This window comes from Bidens hawaiensis, unplaced genomic scaffold, assembly GCF_021521415.1.
Source record: "Bidens hawaiensis isolate Kalapana, Puna unplaced genomic scaffold, B.hawaiensis_p1.1 tig00033892_1, whole genome shotgun sequence".
Lineage (NCBI taxonomy): Eukaryota > Viridiplantae > Streptophyta > Magnoliopsida > Asterales > Asteraceae > Bidens > Bidens hawaiensis.
Genome location: NW_027495846.1, coordinates 219,195 through 233,074, shown reverse-complemented (window position 1 = coordinate 233,074; position 13,880 = coordinate 219,195). Strand labels below are relative to the sequence as shown.

Here is a 13,880-nt window from a genome sequence, read left to right as displayed (position 1 = left end):
CATCTATATGGACACATAAATTATGTATATAAGAGTGGGCAATACGAAAACAAGGAATGACTGATTGCTAGTAAAAGAGTTCATCCGGACAAAAGTTGAGGGATGAAGAAGTGTAACTGCTAATTAAAGAAAGGTTGCGTTAGAATAACATTTTACTTCAATTTCTTTTCTCCTAACTACTTAGGCCACCCGTAGTGGGCGTGGTCTTGGGGCGATTTTTGGGTGAAATCCGGCAACAACACCCCCCCCCCCTCGGGCGAATTGTGGGGCGATTGGGGGGGGGGGGGCAACAAATTTGTCGCCTGCTTCCCTTTTGATTAATTATTATTATAATTGATTGTGAGTATAGAGCTAAAACATCATTACACCTCAAAAACAAAAACCTACCATTTGCTGACTGAGCGACATATGACGCAAATCGCCTCAATTTGTAGCTCCCCAACTACACATAGCTTTATTAATAAGACTCACTGTCATTGTCATTTGAGTTCCATGTTAATTGTTGAGCCATGAAGAGAAAAAATATATACACAAAAGCTATTGTTCTCATTCCATTAATCCATACCTAATAAATAAGTAACTATCAGCTCTCATATATTATAATTTTTCTATATCCACCCTACTTTTTCTCATATTTTCTTATTTCAACTTTTAGCCATTCTTAATATATAAATTCATATACAAAGTTTTTTTAAAAAAAAGTTTTCGTCAATTTAATTTTTTTACTCAACCATCTAATACACGTATCAGCACTAACTGAAACACATAGACCATTAGGGATGAAATCCGTACCAATCCTGAATTTCACAATCTCGATTTTCTTAACTATTCGGTATCGATCTCGAAACTGCTCAGTCCGGTACCCTAGGCGAAAATTCGGTAACGACCAATACCAATACCAATTGATCCTTAATTTACCAATCCCAAATTTCTTAAAAACCTGATATTGACTCCAAAAATGCTCAGTTCAGTACCTCATGCGAAAGTTCAGTAAATGTCAGTACTCACCAATCTTAATTTTCTTAAAAACTTGATACGTGATACCTCCGGTAGACGATATTAAATTGTGAATAACACAGGGACCGTTTATGCAATTAGATTAAAGACCTTATATGCGTATAAAAACCCTACCTCTTCCTCTCATTTTCTTTCTAGGGTTTTATTTTACTAACCGGCGGCTCCATACACCTGCATCAATGGCGTGCACCATTGATTTCCGACGCTTAGACGAAGGCTTTGGCGGCAAAACCTACAAACGCAAGCGAGCCGAACAGCAGCAAGAGATCGATGCCGCCATGGACGTCGAATTCGACTCAACCGAAGACATCCAGACCTCCAAACGCATAGCCATATCCTCGTCCGAAAACCCTAACAAACCGATATTCGGCAAGCCGACCTACGACGGCGTGATCGCCGGAAAAGTGTCCGGGCGGAAGTGGAAGGAGGTGAGGACGCAGCGGTCGTCGGCGGTTAGGGTTAGGTTGAAGAAGTCAACGTTTGAAGAGAGAGCGTTGCAGAAGGAGGTGAAGAGAGCGTATAAGGAGAAGATGACGGAGTTGAAGGAGGAGATTAGGAATAATAAGATTGAGAAGAGGAGGAAGAAGGAGGAGAGGGAGAAGAGGAAGCAGGAGAATATTATTAAGTCCGGGTCTAAGTTTCAGAAGATTACCAACCCCAAGACGTTGAAGAAGATTGCGCAGTCCAAGTCGAAGAAGAAGCTCTTGAAGGTGGTGCCGGATAGTTTGATTAAGAAGTAAGGGTTGTGGTTTGTTTGTTTTGTTTTGTTTTGAGAGGGATTAATGTGCCTGTTACTTGTTTTGATTTTAATGTCTTTTTTTTGTTTTAAGAATTTATATAACAAATTTGCAATATTTGTTGATTACTTGATGCTCATTGTGATGCCAATTTTTATAATATGAGCTGTAGTTTGATAATGCGAAACTCTATAAAATTATAACAAAGTGGCAGTTAAGTGTTGTGCAGTAATGTTATCGTCGCTGGTCAACTTTGATCTGACAGGCTTAAGATAATAGTATCAACTTTTCAAGTTTCAGCTTGTAATAGCACAGGACGTGGGGAAAACCGGGGAGTATTCGCTGGAAGTCATTGATGTGCAATAACAGAATGTTGGATCCGGGAAAGAAAGCGGGAAGTTTGCTTACAGGGAACAGGTATTTCCGTGCTGACTCTGTGTCCCCTAACAACTGATGAATTAGTTGCAGTTATTTGAGAAAACCAGTTTCAAATTAGACAACAGGTCAACTTAGTTAATTGAATTATACAATAGTTATTTGAAAAAAAAAAAACTAGTTTCAGATTAGACAACTGGTCAGCTTAGTTACTTACTTGAATAATACAATGGGTTTAAAGGGGTAATCAAGTGAACTTAAATGCAGGTCATTTTATAACTTGTTAACTTAAAACGAGTTCAAAGTGATTTGCACTACTTACAACAAATTGTGTGAATTCACCTGCTACTTACCATTGATATGTCGCCACCGCTACCTCTACACCTTAGTCCTTGCATCCGTCCACTGACTTTCGTCATTACCGCCAATCCACTAGCATCTGTCTATTTTGTGAGAGCATGTTTTGTTTTGACTCGATTTATTTTGCTTTAAACTTGTTTTGTCCCATCACCTGACTCAATCGGTATGTTTTACCAAGCTTAGTAGGGAATGATAACAAGCACAGGTATATAGTGTTGGGTCAAATAGAGTAGTGAGGGACATTGAGTTTGAAAAAAGTGGTTATTCGTTTAGATAACTGTCTATGTATCAAATTTAAAGTAATTATCACATGTGTGTATTCAGTTTAGCCAGTTCCTTATTTAAAACTGACTTCATATTATTCAATAATTTCTTTCCGAATTATTCAAGCCTCTTCGAAATCTGAAAAAGTTTTCTTCGAAATCTGAACAACTCGAATCAAGCTCAGTTAACTAAGCATCATTTATTGTTTTCAAACTATTCAAGCCCTAATCTTCCTTGCTAAGAAGGCGAAGTCCAGATCGAGCAATGATAATCTCAAGCCAGGCTTGTTTGCAGCCTGGTATTGATTTCATTTTGAGGGTCAAATATTACGATCAACCCTAACCATTATTCCATTGCATTGAGTCACAAGTGACAACTATAACCTCTATAAATAAATATGAAGATAATAATTTAACATACGGTTTAAAACATTACATATCAAAAGTGAGAGAGCTGACAGCAGTACATTATAGAACAGCAATTGCAAATTTCTTGAAATCTTCATCTTTCTTTGCACATTTTCCACCCGCGCTTGAAAATAACAAACACGTTGGAGTTCCACGTTACCATCTATTTCCCCTTCATCTTGAAATTCACACTAATCACACCCAAATCCATGAAGCAGGCCTAGTCAGCATTTCACAATCTACCACTTTAAACCTATGATTCAGAATCTAACGAATGCCTCACACACACAAGATCATCTAACTTGTTGCCATCCATTTTATACAATGAAACACCTTCCATCTGGTTATAGTGTTCTTGTGCTTCTTTTCTTAAACTCTTAAAAGGCATAACTTCCCATTTACTGTAATTTGAGTTCCTCCTTCTGCTACTCATATTTCTTGACCCTGAAACGGGCCCGCTACCATAGGGGCCGGCATTGCCCCACACCTTACAGTTGCCAAATTGTCCAACTTTATCATATTCACCCTCTTCACTTCTTTTTAGTCTTGTGGCAGCTGCATGAGCCCTGCCTATCTTCTCACGACTTGGCACATCAGACCAGTCTTGGGCCCGTTTTGCTCTCATAGGAGAGTGTATCCTAATCACCTAAAACGTTAAATATTACACATTAAAGATGGCAAAATGGGTGGGTCGAAAATTATTGTTAACAAATTGTAGGAGTTGTCACAATATGTCAAAAACAAAGACTTTTTGAAAAGAGAAGAAAAAGAAGTCAAGATAATTTGTTAAAGTTTAAAAGGTTAAGGCTTTAATCAAGCACAATGTACATTTTTAGCACTATTGTTATATATAGATACTAGATACTAATTGTATTTTATTATGCCCCTACTCTTAATATAAAATATATCCTAACATGAAAATGTTGCAGTATTTTGTGATGGCAGGAATATATGAATACCAAAAAAGAAAAAGAGAAACAATAGAATGTTTACTTACACCAAGGCATTCTAGAAGTTGGTAATAAGCCCTTCCTTGAAGTGGATTGTGACCTTTTCTTGGTTCAGAGAAGTATCTGGTCCTACAGACAAAAGGGGTAATTTTAGTGGAGTCGGGGTCAAATCTGCAAACACGTTTGGTCTTTTGAAAGTAATATTGTGTATATAGTTATAAATCCCATATAACTACAATACTAACCTATTTCTGTTTACTTAAAAGTAATCTGATAGATCATATATATTAAATTTACACTTTGGTTGACTTTCAACCTGTATCCTTTTAAGCCGAACTTTTAGACCCAAACTGACCCTAACCTATACCCTACAAATCAAGCTACACTGCTACACCTTAATTGTCATACTTACATTCATGTTCTCTCATATCACTATAATATTTACATTTCTCAAGTGTCTATTTAATGTGTGTGGTGTGTGTATGGGAGAGAGAGGGAGTAAACTGACCATTCAGTGTAGCCAGGATCAACAGTGAAACCATAAATGTCAACAATATCACACATGGAAAGTGCCAGCTCAACTGATTTCATCCCGGTTCCTTTGGCACCTCTGCGTAATACAATACCTTGGAATAGATAGACTGGATTCGGAATTGTCTGAATATTTTTTGATAAAATAATCCGTTAGGTTTGCATTGAGTGATGGGATGATGTAAGAATATCTACACCAAACTAAAAACATTTCATTATAACTTTTCTGACTGAGTGCACGCCTATGTTTTTGATGGCTCACTGAACAGTTTCATAAGGGTCTTAAACCAAATACTTGCTTGTTAATTTAATATAGAAGACGTGCCTTCTATGTTAAATTAAAATTATAATTAAGCCAATCAATACCATGAGCTTTGACAATATTGGTGCATACAGCTTTTTGGTTTCTGCCTCCACTTGCATATATGTTACTAAGGATAATGTGCAAAATACCTTTTGCCAAATAATATCAGCGTAGTTTGAAAATGATCAGAGATAGCAATGTACTGCTTTCATCCTTTTTACCAAGAATATCAACGAAATTTACCTCATGGTATCTATGACAGGTAAAGGTCTAAAAGAAAATGGACGTGTGTTGTTTCTAGTTTGTTTCAAAGTTCTTTTTGATAACACACACAACTTATCCCCCCCCCCCCCCCCTTCTCTTAAAAAAAAAATTAAAAATTTCCTACCATATGAGGGGTATTTTAATGGGTATGCTTGTTAGTTAGTATATGTGCAGTTTGATGTTAACTGATATTGAGATTTGAGGCTGCAAACACTCAATATAACAAACCTTAAAAAGTCAATTGATACAATCTAGTGATTCAAATCCAACTTTTCATAACAAAAAAGTCTTTTATTCCTAATTAAGCTTTGGTTATGGTATTTTCATGAACAAATTTCAGTCCAATGCAATGAAATTAAACGCAAAAAAAGAAACTTTCCAGTGAAGTGGTGAACCACACATTTTGATACAAATCCTACAACATTATCCAATGCTTCCAAAGACACATACATATATGATCCTCTTAGAGTTGTTGTGGGACCAGTAGAAAGAAACCGAGCGAACGAAATGACCAGGCAACGGCACCGGAGACACCTCACCAGAACCTAGGCATCTATTTCTTCTTAAAGAAATTGAAGCGAGCAACAACCACCGGATCTCTGTCGACCATACAAGAATCAACAGAAACAGAACGACCACATGATTCTGGTACGGTCGGCCGAGATCTAGTGGTTGCTAGACGTTACAACTCTTTTAAAAAGAAACAAATGCCTTGGTACCAAGAAGGTGCCTTTGGTGCCACTATCCAACCAATTTGTCCATTCATTTCGTTCTCTACTACTCTCATAACAAGTGTAAGTTTATAAAATCTCTATGGTTCATGCAAAGATATGATAATGCTGAAAAATTTCCTTCAAATCTGTGTGATTCCCTGGTAAGATTTTTTTACTTCTTCGGTCCACTACATCTAACCAAAATGTGTTCATGAAAGTACAATAACAAAAGGTTAATTAGGTATGTAAGAGTGTTTTTTGCTAAAGAAGAAGTTGGGTTTAGATTATATCAATTGACTTTTTGGGTTTATTGTGTCTGCTGTTGGGTTATGAAGGCCTTTGGGCCGGTTTTATTAGAAGGCCCGGTTTTGGCTCCTAATTATGTTTAACCCTAATCTTGTTTATTATATATATCCCATCATGTAATTGTAATCTTGGTTCTGAGCTAATAAGAAAACCTAGTTGCAGCCCGTGGACGTAGGTCCCCTCGCGGGGACCGAACCACGTTAAATTCTTGTGTCGTTTATATTTTCGTTTATGTGTGTTTATCGTTGTGCATGTGTGTGCTGTTTCGCTTCCGCGCGCCGCTTTGTTCCTAACAAGTGGTATCAGAGCTTTGGCTCGTTGTTTACACACGGTTTTGCACGGGTATCGATCGGAAAAAAAAAAAGGTAGAAGAGGCTGGTTTGAGAAGGGCTGCTACAGTGCCGCCGCTACAGTGCCGCGGTGAACAGTATCCGGCATGAACAGTGTTTCCGGCCGTGAACAGTGATTCCGGCAGTGAACAGTATTGTCAGAGATCTTCGTTTTTCTGGTTAACAGGGCTGTTCGGGGCTGTTTTTCAGGGCTGTTTGGGACGGTTTTCCGGGTGATTTTGCAATTAGAATTCCTGTTTTGGACTTCTTGGAGTTGCAGGTTTCACTCGGGCGTTGCAGGTGAAGCACCGGGTCGGGTGTTTCGGGTTTTAGGGTTTTTCTTTGGAGGTTGCTCGGCTTCAGGGAACCGGGTTTTGTGAAGACCATTTAGGTTCGGGTTCAGATTTGTTTGCAAGAGATTAGTCTGAGGTAACTTTATATAGTTTATTTACAGTTAGTTGATTTATCGGTTATTGCAAGAGCAAATCGGTTTATTTGGCAGTGTTCTGTTGAACAATCGTCAAGTTTAGGCCCGTGCCCTTGTTGTGTCTGTTCACTGTTTTCGATTTGTTCTCGTTTGTTATTGTTATAACTGAAGACGAGGTGGTTATGATCGGAATGTTTGACGGTTTGGATTTTGGTTGATTGGTTTGTCATGTGAACTTGGATATAGTACTGGTGATGGATAAACTTGGAGAAAATGAAACCAGCGGGTGTGCTGGTGACGGCATAAGTGAAAAAAAAAAATGAGGTTAGTGGCAAGTCATGTTAACTATTGCTCGTTTGGATGATCTTTCGGTTAGGGTTTGAGTTAACTGATCGTGTGTACGGTCATAGAACCCTTGGTACCGCTTGATTTCATGAAAGTTCTACTGTTGTTATAGCTGTTTGCCTGTTAGCTGGTTCGAAACTGTGATTATTACTTCTTGTTCGTTTGGAATTGTGAAGTTATATCTTGTTTGGTGGTGATCAGTGGTACACCATTTGAGAGGTTCATAATCTCGTGTTGGGTAAAGTTATTTGCCGGGATAGTACGAGTGGGGTTCATCTCATGGAGTGTTGGTGTGGCATGGGTTGGGATAACAGGAACAGTGGGAGCTGGGCATAGTCGACTTGGTAGGTTGCGTAGAGGTGAGACATTTTAAGAGTCGATGTCGAAAGGTTTGGAATTCTGCTTTTGAGAATGTATCTGGGGTTGATGCATTGAGACTCAGTGAAGGCGGTGAAGACTCTTGGGTTCAAGATTCTAGTTTGCTTTATTTCTTGTTACTCACTTCAATGAAGCATTTGTTGAATCTTTTAGTTAAAGACTTTTGGAAGATACGGTCTCTGTATCGTCGGAAGAAGTGAACCAACTTCCGAGTTATAAGGTCTTGGCTCGCTGAATCGGGTAGAGCTAAGGGGTTTCAGTTTGCAGACATGAAGCCTGGAGCCACAGTGATGTTAGCTTGAGCGTATTCGGAGGTCTGAACATGTTCGGGGTTTTGGTAACAGTGGGAGCACGCGGTGTGTTCTAGGTTTGTTTCCAAAGGGACGTTGAGTTCGGAAGACTGGGAAATCCGAATGTGAAAATCTCTCCTGGTATAGTCTGCTGATTTTTGGAGAGTGATTATCCTCTGGAAGTCTTTGGAGCCGGTAGTGTGAGTAAGTGAGGGCCGGTTAAGATTGAGGATGAGCCATTGGCGGGTTTTGTCATGGCTGGGTCTGTGATGACCGGATTGGAGCTCTCGGGAGCTTCAATGGGCCTTTCAGGTAACTGATGGGAAGGGGCGCTGCAACTGGTGTGGATTGGTAGAAATCTTAGTTTGTTCCTAGAGAACTGGAGGCTTGGAGAACTTCTTTTGTTGAAGTTTTAGCTTGTTCTTGGAACTGGAGGCTTGGTTGATTTCTATTACTGAAGATTACTAGAGTTACTGGATGAATGAGATTGTTATATTTACTTGGATGGCAGGCTGGAATTTATCGCAAGGCCTTCAAGTGGGAGATTGTTGGGTTATGAAGGCCTTTGGGCCGGTTTTATTAGAAGGCCCGGTTTTGGCTCCTAATTATGTTTAACCCTAATCTTGTTTATTATATATATCCCATCATGTAATTGTAATCTTGGTTCTGAGCTAATAAGAAAACCTAGTTGCAGCCCGTGGACGTAGGTCCCCTCGCGGGGACCGAACCACGTTAAATTCTTGTGTCGTTTATATTTTCGTTTATGTGTGTTTATCGTTGTGCATGTGTGTGCTGTTTCGCTTCCGCGCGCCGCTTTGTTCCTAACATCTGCCCCATGTGTATACCCATTCAGTGTAACCACAATCGACAATGAAACCATAAATGTCAACAATATCACACAAAATAAGTGTCTGCTCAATTGAAATAAAAAAAATAGACTGGATTTGGAATCATCTATATTATTTTTTATAAAATAACTCATCAGGGTTGCCATTAAGAGAGGCCTTTAAAGTGCATAGAATCTGACCAAATACTTGTTTGTTAATTTAACATAAAAAATAGTCCTTTTATGTTTAGTTGACATATTGTTTAAGTCATTATATGCCCATGAGCTTTGAACTATTGGTGCATACAGCTATATGGTTTCTACCTCTAGTTGTGCATATATACTAAGGATGATTGCACAAAATAGAAACACTACTTCACAACTTTTCTACAAATATTAGCAGTGTAGTTTAAAAACAATCAGTTCAGCAATAGCAATGTACTACTTTAATCTCTTCTTTAACCAATAACAGCAACAAAATGAACCTCATGGTAGCTATTATAAGTAAAGGTCTAGAAAAATGGAAGTATGATGCCATTTCTAGTAATTTTCAAAGTATGCTGCTTTTATGAGTAGATGTGCAAAACTATGTTGCTATAAGTGCATTTACTTTTATATAAGAAAACCAACTTTGTATAGAAAAACATGTATCTTTCAACCCCAGAGAGAGAGAGAGAGGAGGAGGACGACGACGACTGGCATGGTGCCTAACAACTGACACATGTTTCTGAATCTGTCTCTTAAATAAACATAGATTTTCTCTCTTTCCTAAAGACTTTCATGCAAGGTACAAATCAAAAGCATGACTTTCATGTGGTCAACTGCCTGTCTATATGTTTCTCACAACTGATGCAGACAGCAACTTAGAAATATGACTAGAAAGATGGTACTATATTTCCCAAAAGTCAACTATATGGTGGGGTCAAGTGTTCAACTAATAATAATACATAGAAAATAGCAGATTTATTGTAATCAACAGATGTAGAAAAAGAATATGAGAAAAAAAGATGCCAAAAAGTTTAATGTAGCTGCATAAAAGAAGTAAAGAACTTACATCAATCATCTTGTTGAAGTCTCTGTGAGTCACACTTTTGATAACAAGCACCTCATCATCTGCAAGAGAGATAAAAAAACTGTAAAAACGTGACATGCAAATAACTTCTAAGATAGGTGCGTTTGTAAACTATTCTTTTCATGAGTTCATCAAGGTCTCTAGAGCAATTGTGGTTTCTAGCGAAAACAAAAACATGAGATACAATTTTCTATTAAGAGAGAAAAGAAAAGAAATGTAACATAACACCCATTAAATGTACTAGCAGTTATAAAAAACAATGTCCCTGAGGCTTGTTAAGAATATACTACTGGTAGACAGCAAATACGACACTAGCTAGATACTACTCAGGGCTTTAAGCACTCCACGTCAGATGAAAAGTAAGAAACTCCGTATACATACACTAATACACACATAGATACCATATATTTAGCTCAAATTCGAAAAAAAAAATGATGACTGTATCATTAACATATGTTGTCTTGTAGAGTTTGGGGTTTACCTGATCCATTGAGGATAGCGACCATGTTACGAGCAGTTCCCCTAACTCCTAGTCGAAAATCTCTCTTTAGACCAACATGTTTAGCATATTTCTGCAAAAAAGTGTATAAACAGGGGAATAACTTAAGACAATATTAGGATTTCTGGAAAGCATCAGCTAAATATCCTAATTATGGCTTGCAGACACCTTTCACCTTTGTGGTGACCAAGTTACCTCATTAACTGGTGCCTCGTTGTCTCTTATAACTGCATCATGACTATCAATTTCTTCACCAAATTCAGTCTTTAGCAAGTCACCTGAGTTTCCAACAACAGCACATTTGTGAAACTGTCGAGGGTGAAATGGTGGTTTGGCTGGCAAAACTGGATTAAGGTGCTCTTCACAAAGAGTATGGTTGCTGCAATCCTTTGCGCCTCTAGGGTTATAGAAAAAAAAATCAAAATGAGAAAAGAACCAATGTGAATTGCCAAGTTTGAACCACTCAACCAAGTAAATGATGCAAAAACATGGCAAATATTATACACCCCGAATATATCTTTCTTTGGTTTTTAGAAAATAAAAAATAAAATACAGTTGTGCTATTCTTTTGGCTGCATAGTCCATCCAGCCATCAGGTCGTGCATCTAAATATTCTCTTGTCAAAACTGTAGTCATGTTGCGATACTGCATTGAACAAAGAAAAAAATATTTAGAGCAGAACCAATGAGATTAAAACACTGTGAACATCTAGCAATTGATGATTAACCTGTTCCCACAAAAGAACTGCCTCACAAACATCATATTTGTACTCCAATGGCTCATAAGTTTTAAACTGTGGGTTCAACTGCAAGTGAACACAAAATTCAGTGGTCAATTTCTGGATACATGAGAGATAGAGAGAGAGAGAGAGATCCATAGATACAGAAAAAGAGAGAGATATACCCAGGTGCTGTTCGTCCCTTCAGGAAACTTAAGAATCAACTTGCAATGGTCAATGATATGTGCAGTAAGTCCAAATCCTCTGTTTGCCTTGATTGACAATGTCACTAAGAATTAGCATCATTATATTGAGCAGATAAACAGTACTGGATTGTATATGAAAAAGCAGCCGCACACATAACTAATAACATATACTAAGTAAACATTCAAAAGTTGTGCTCTTAGAGACTAATAACCACCTAATGCATGCCTACATTGGGAACAAGGATGTATTCAGCTAAAAGTTCACTAAGTTCAAAATTGACCGGTTAGTACACTATATACTAATATACCAAACCTATAAACGTTATGCAGTGATCTGCCTAATTTGGATACAATAATACCTAAAAAAACCCTTACACTTAGGGTATGGGTGGTTGTGAAAATTAACATTGTATACCAAACATATAATCAACGGTATGCAGTGATCTGACTAATTTGGATATAGCAATACCGAAAACTAGTGTACATATTTTAGTCTCTTAAGAACACAAGTTAATCTCTAAAATATGCATACCGTTTCTTACATGTTCTTAAGAGACTAAAGTATGTACACTGTATACCAAACATAAACAATCGGTATGCAGCGATCTGCCTAATTCCAATACAACAACACCTAAAAAACAAGCAAACATCATACCAGCAGTCAGTACTTCAAATTCACACAACAATTCGACGAACATAACTACCTACTATATTAACTCATGAACCTTCATGTATATATAAAAACCAAGAGTGATAAGGAAGCTAACACTCACCACGCATTGCTGAACATCAGACTGAAAATCAGTTAAGCTAACACTTACCTAAAAAGTTTCAAGCCTTCGAACAACAGTGGACTATATATGTAGCAGCAACCGTATACATAACACATTCACAAAGTAATCAGCTAAAAGCTCAAAATCATCCGCTTAGAACACTATACACCGAACATAAGTACATAACAGAAACCGGTATGCAGCGATCTACCTAATTTCGATACAACAATACCTATAAAAACTAGCAAACATCTCACCAGCAGTCAGTACTTCAAATTCACACAACAATTCAACGAAACATAACTACCTACTACATTAAATTAAACCTTCATGTATATATTAAACATAACTACCTACTACATTAACTCATAAACCTTCATGTATATATAAAACAAAGAGTAATGAGGAAGCTAAACACTTACCACGCATTGCTGAACGTCAGACTGAAAATCAGTTAAGATCTGAACATCTTCAGCATTAAGTAACTTAGTTCGAGTACCTAACAGAAAACGAAACACGTGAATTAAACAGAAATCAGTTAAATTAAGCTGAAAACAGTTAACAAAACGAAATTAGGTTTACCAGTGAAGAAAACCGATTGAAGAACGAAAATAATTAGAGAGAAGACAGTAGCAGCGCATATGAGATGAATGAATGTAGGTCTTCTTCGTGAGGACTTTAGAGGTCTGGTCATTGTGACCGGTGCCCTAGGTCAGTGGATCGGTGGTGGTGAAGTGGTGGAGTGTGAGTTGTTGGTTCAGATTTGCGAGTGGTTGATTGGTGGTTAGATTAATATGGATCGGATTGGAGTGAAGGAAACGTAGAATGCAATTGGTGTTAGTCTTCTTCTTCTTCTTCTTCTTCTTCTTCTTCTTCTTCTCTAGATTCGCACCAATGTGGGATGATGATTCGCAGGGTGTTTAAGAGTGTAATTTAGATTAAGGAGAGAAATGTAATGAAATAAATAAAGATCTTTTATAATAAGTTACTAGTTCTTTTTTCTTTTTTTTTTTTTTTTTGTATGGTATATTTATTTATTTATTTTTGTACAGATCTTTTTTAAAATAAAAGAATGTTTTATGTGCCGACAGTCTGCAAGTGCATATAGAAAAGGTATTCAGATTAAGGAGAGAAATGTAATGAAATAAAGAAACGAAAAGGGGGGGAAGAAAAGAATAGTTGTGTTATCGAGTGGTTTTTTTTTTTTTTAAAGGAGAGACCGGAAAGGATATAAGAAAATACAATAAAAACTCGATTATTTAATAAATTCTCTAAGATAATATTTTTTGCAGGTCCCGACTCGGGGATAGGGTGCTAAATTAATAATTCGCTAAAATTATAAGATAATACATTTTTGATAATTTCTTTAGGCACCATAGAAAATATAAATTAATAATTCCTTGTATATAGCATATTACATGAATGATTTATGAAGGTTTCTTGAAAAATAACTCAGTTGTCTTTTGTTTTTTGTTGAAATCAATTTCCTCTTGAATCTCGTCTCTAATTTTCCTTGGCATGGTAAGAACTTCTGGTGTTGTTTTCTCATAGCTGAACAATAAATTGTTCAATGTGATTGTCGCTTTAATAGCTTCGTTTCACGAAGTGATGCATTGAACACAAGAAGCATAATAAGGTGAGAGATTGAAGGTGTCTTTCAAATTGGGCCGTTCATTTGATATACATGCATTGTATACAATAATTAAGTGGAAGCTTGAAATGTGTTTATAAACTAAGTATTCTACTATAAATTAATAAAATATTAATTAATATATAAATTAATAATTAT

General features: G+C 37.1%; 2 protein-coding genes across 2 annotated transcripts; one reads left to right on the top strand and one right to left on the bottom strand.

Annotated features, from left to right (window-relative positions):
* The first annotated feature begins 1,032 nt into the window (after positions 1-1,032).
* On the top strand, positions 1,033-1,802 carry LOC143585583 (uncharacterized). Its single transcript, XM_077067342.1, has one exon. The coding sequence runs from the start codon at positions 1,113-1,115 to the stop codon at positions 1,755-1,757; it is 645 nt and encodes a 214-aa protein (XP_076923457.1). The 5' UTR covers positions 1,033-1,112; the 3' UTR covers positions 1,758-1,802.
* Positions 1,803-3,151: 1,349 nt separating this feature from the next.
* On the bottom strand, positions 3,152-12,854 carry LOC143585571 (sialyltransferase-like protein 1). Its single transcript, XM_077067330.1, has 11 exons — positions 12,674-12,854; positions 12,514-12,590; positions 11,298-11,384; positions 11,122-11,199; positions 10,948-11,039; positions 10,590-10,791; positions 10,377-10,467; positions 9,878-9,936; positions 4,619-4,767; positions 4,158-4,239; positions 3,152-3,806 (listed from the first exon to the last, which is right to left on the bottom strand). The coding sequence occupies exons 1-11, from the start codon at positions 12,783-12,785 to the stop codon at positions 3,414-3,416; spliced, it is 1,422 nt and encodes a 473-aa protein (XP_076923445.1). The 5' UTR covers positions 12,786-12,854; the 3' UTR covers positions 3,152-3,413.
* Between the last annotated feature and the right edge of the window lie 1,026 nt (positions 12,855-13,880).

Excerpts from the sequence above, each read along its gene's own strand:
- LOC143585583 (XM_077067342.1), top strand. The coding sequence starts at position 1,113 with ATGCGTATAAAAACCCTACCTCTTCCTCTCATTTTCTTTCTAGGGTTT.
- LOC143585571 (XM_077067330.1), bottom strand. The coding sequence starts at position 12,785 with ATGACCAGACCTCTAAAGTCCTCACGAAGAAGACCTACATTCATTCAT. Across the intron at positions 4,768-9,877 it reads ACTTCAACAAGATGATTGAT|ACAATTCCGAATCCAGTCTA; the intron begins GTAAGTTCTTTA and ends AAAAATATTCAG. Across the intron at positions 4,240-4,618 it reads GATCCTGGCTACACTGAATG|GACCAGATACTTCTCTGAAC; the intron begins GTCAGTTTACTC and ends TTTTGTCTGTAG.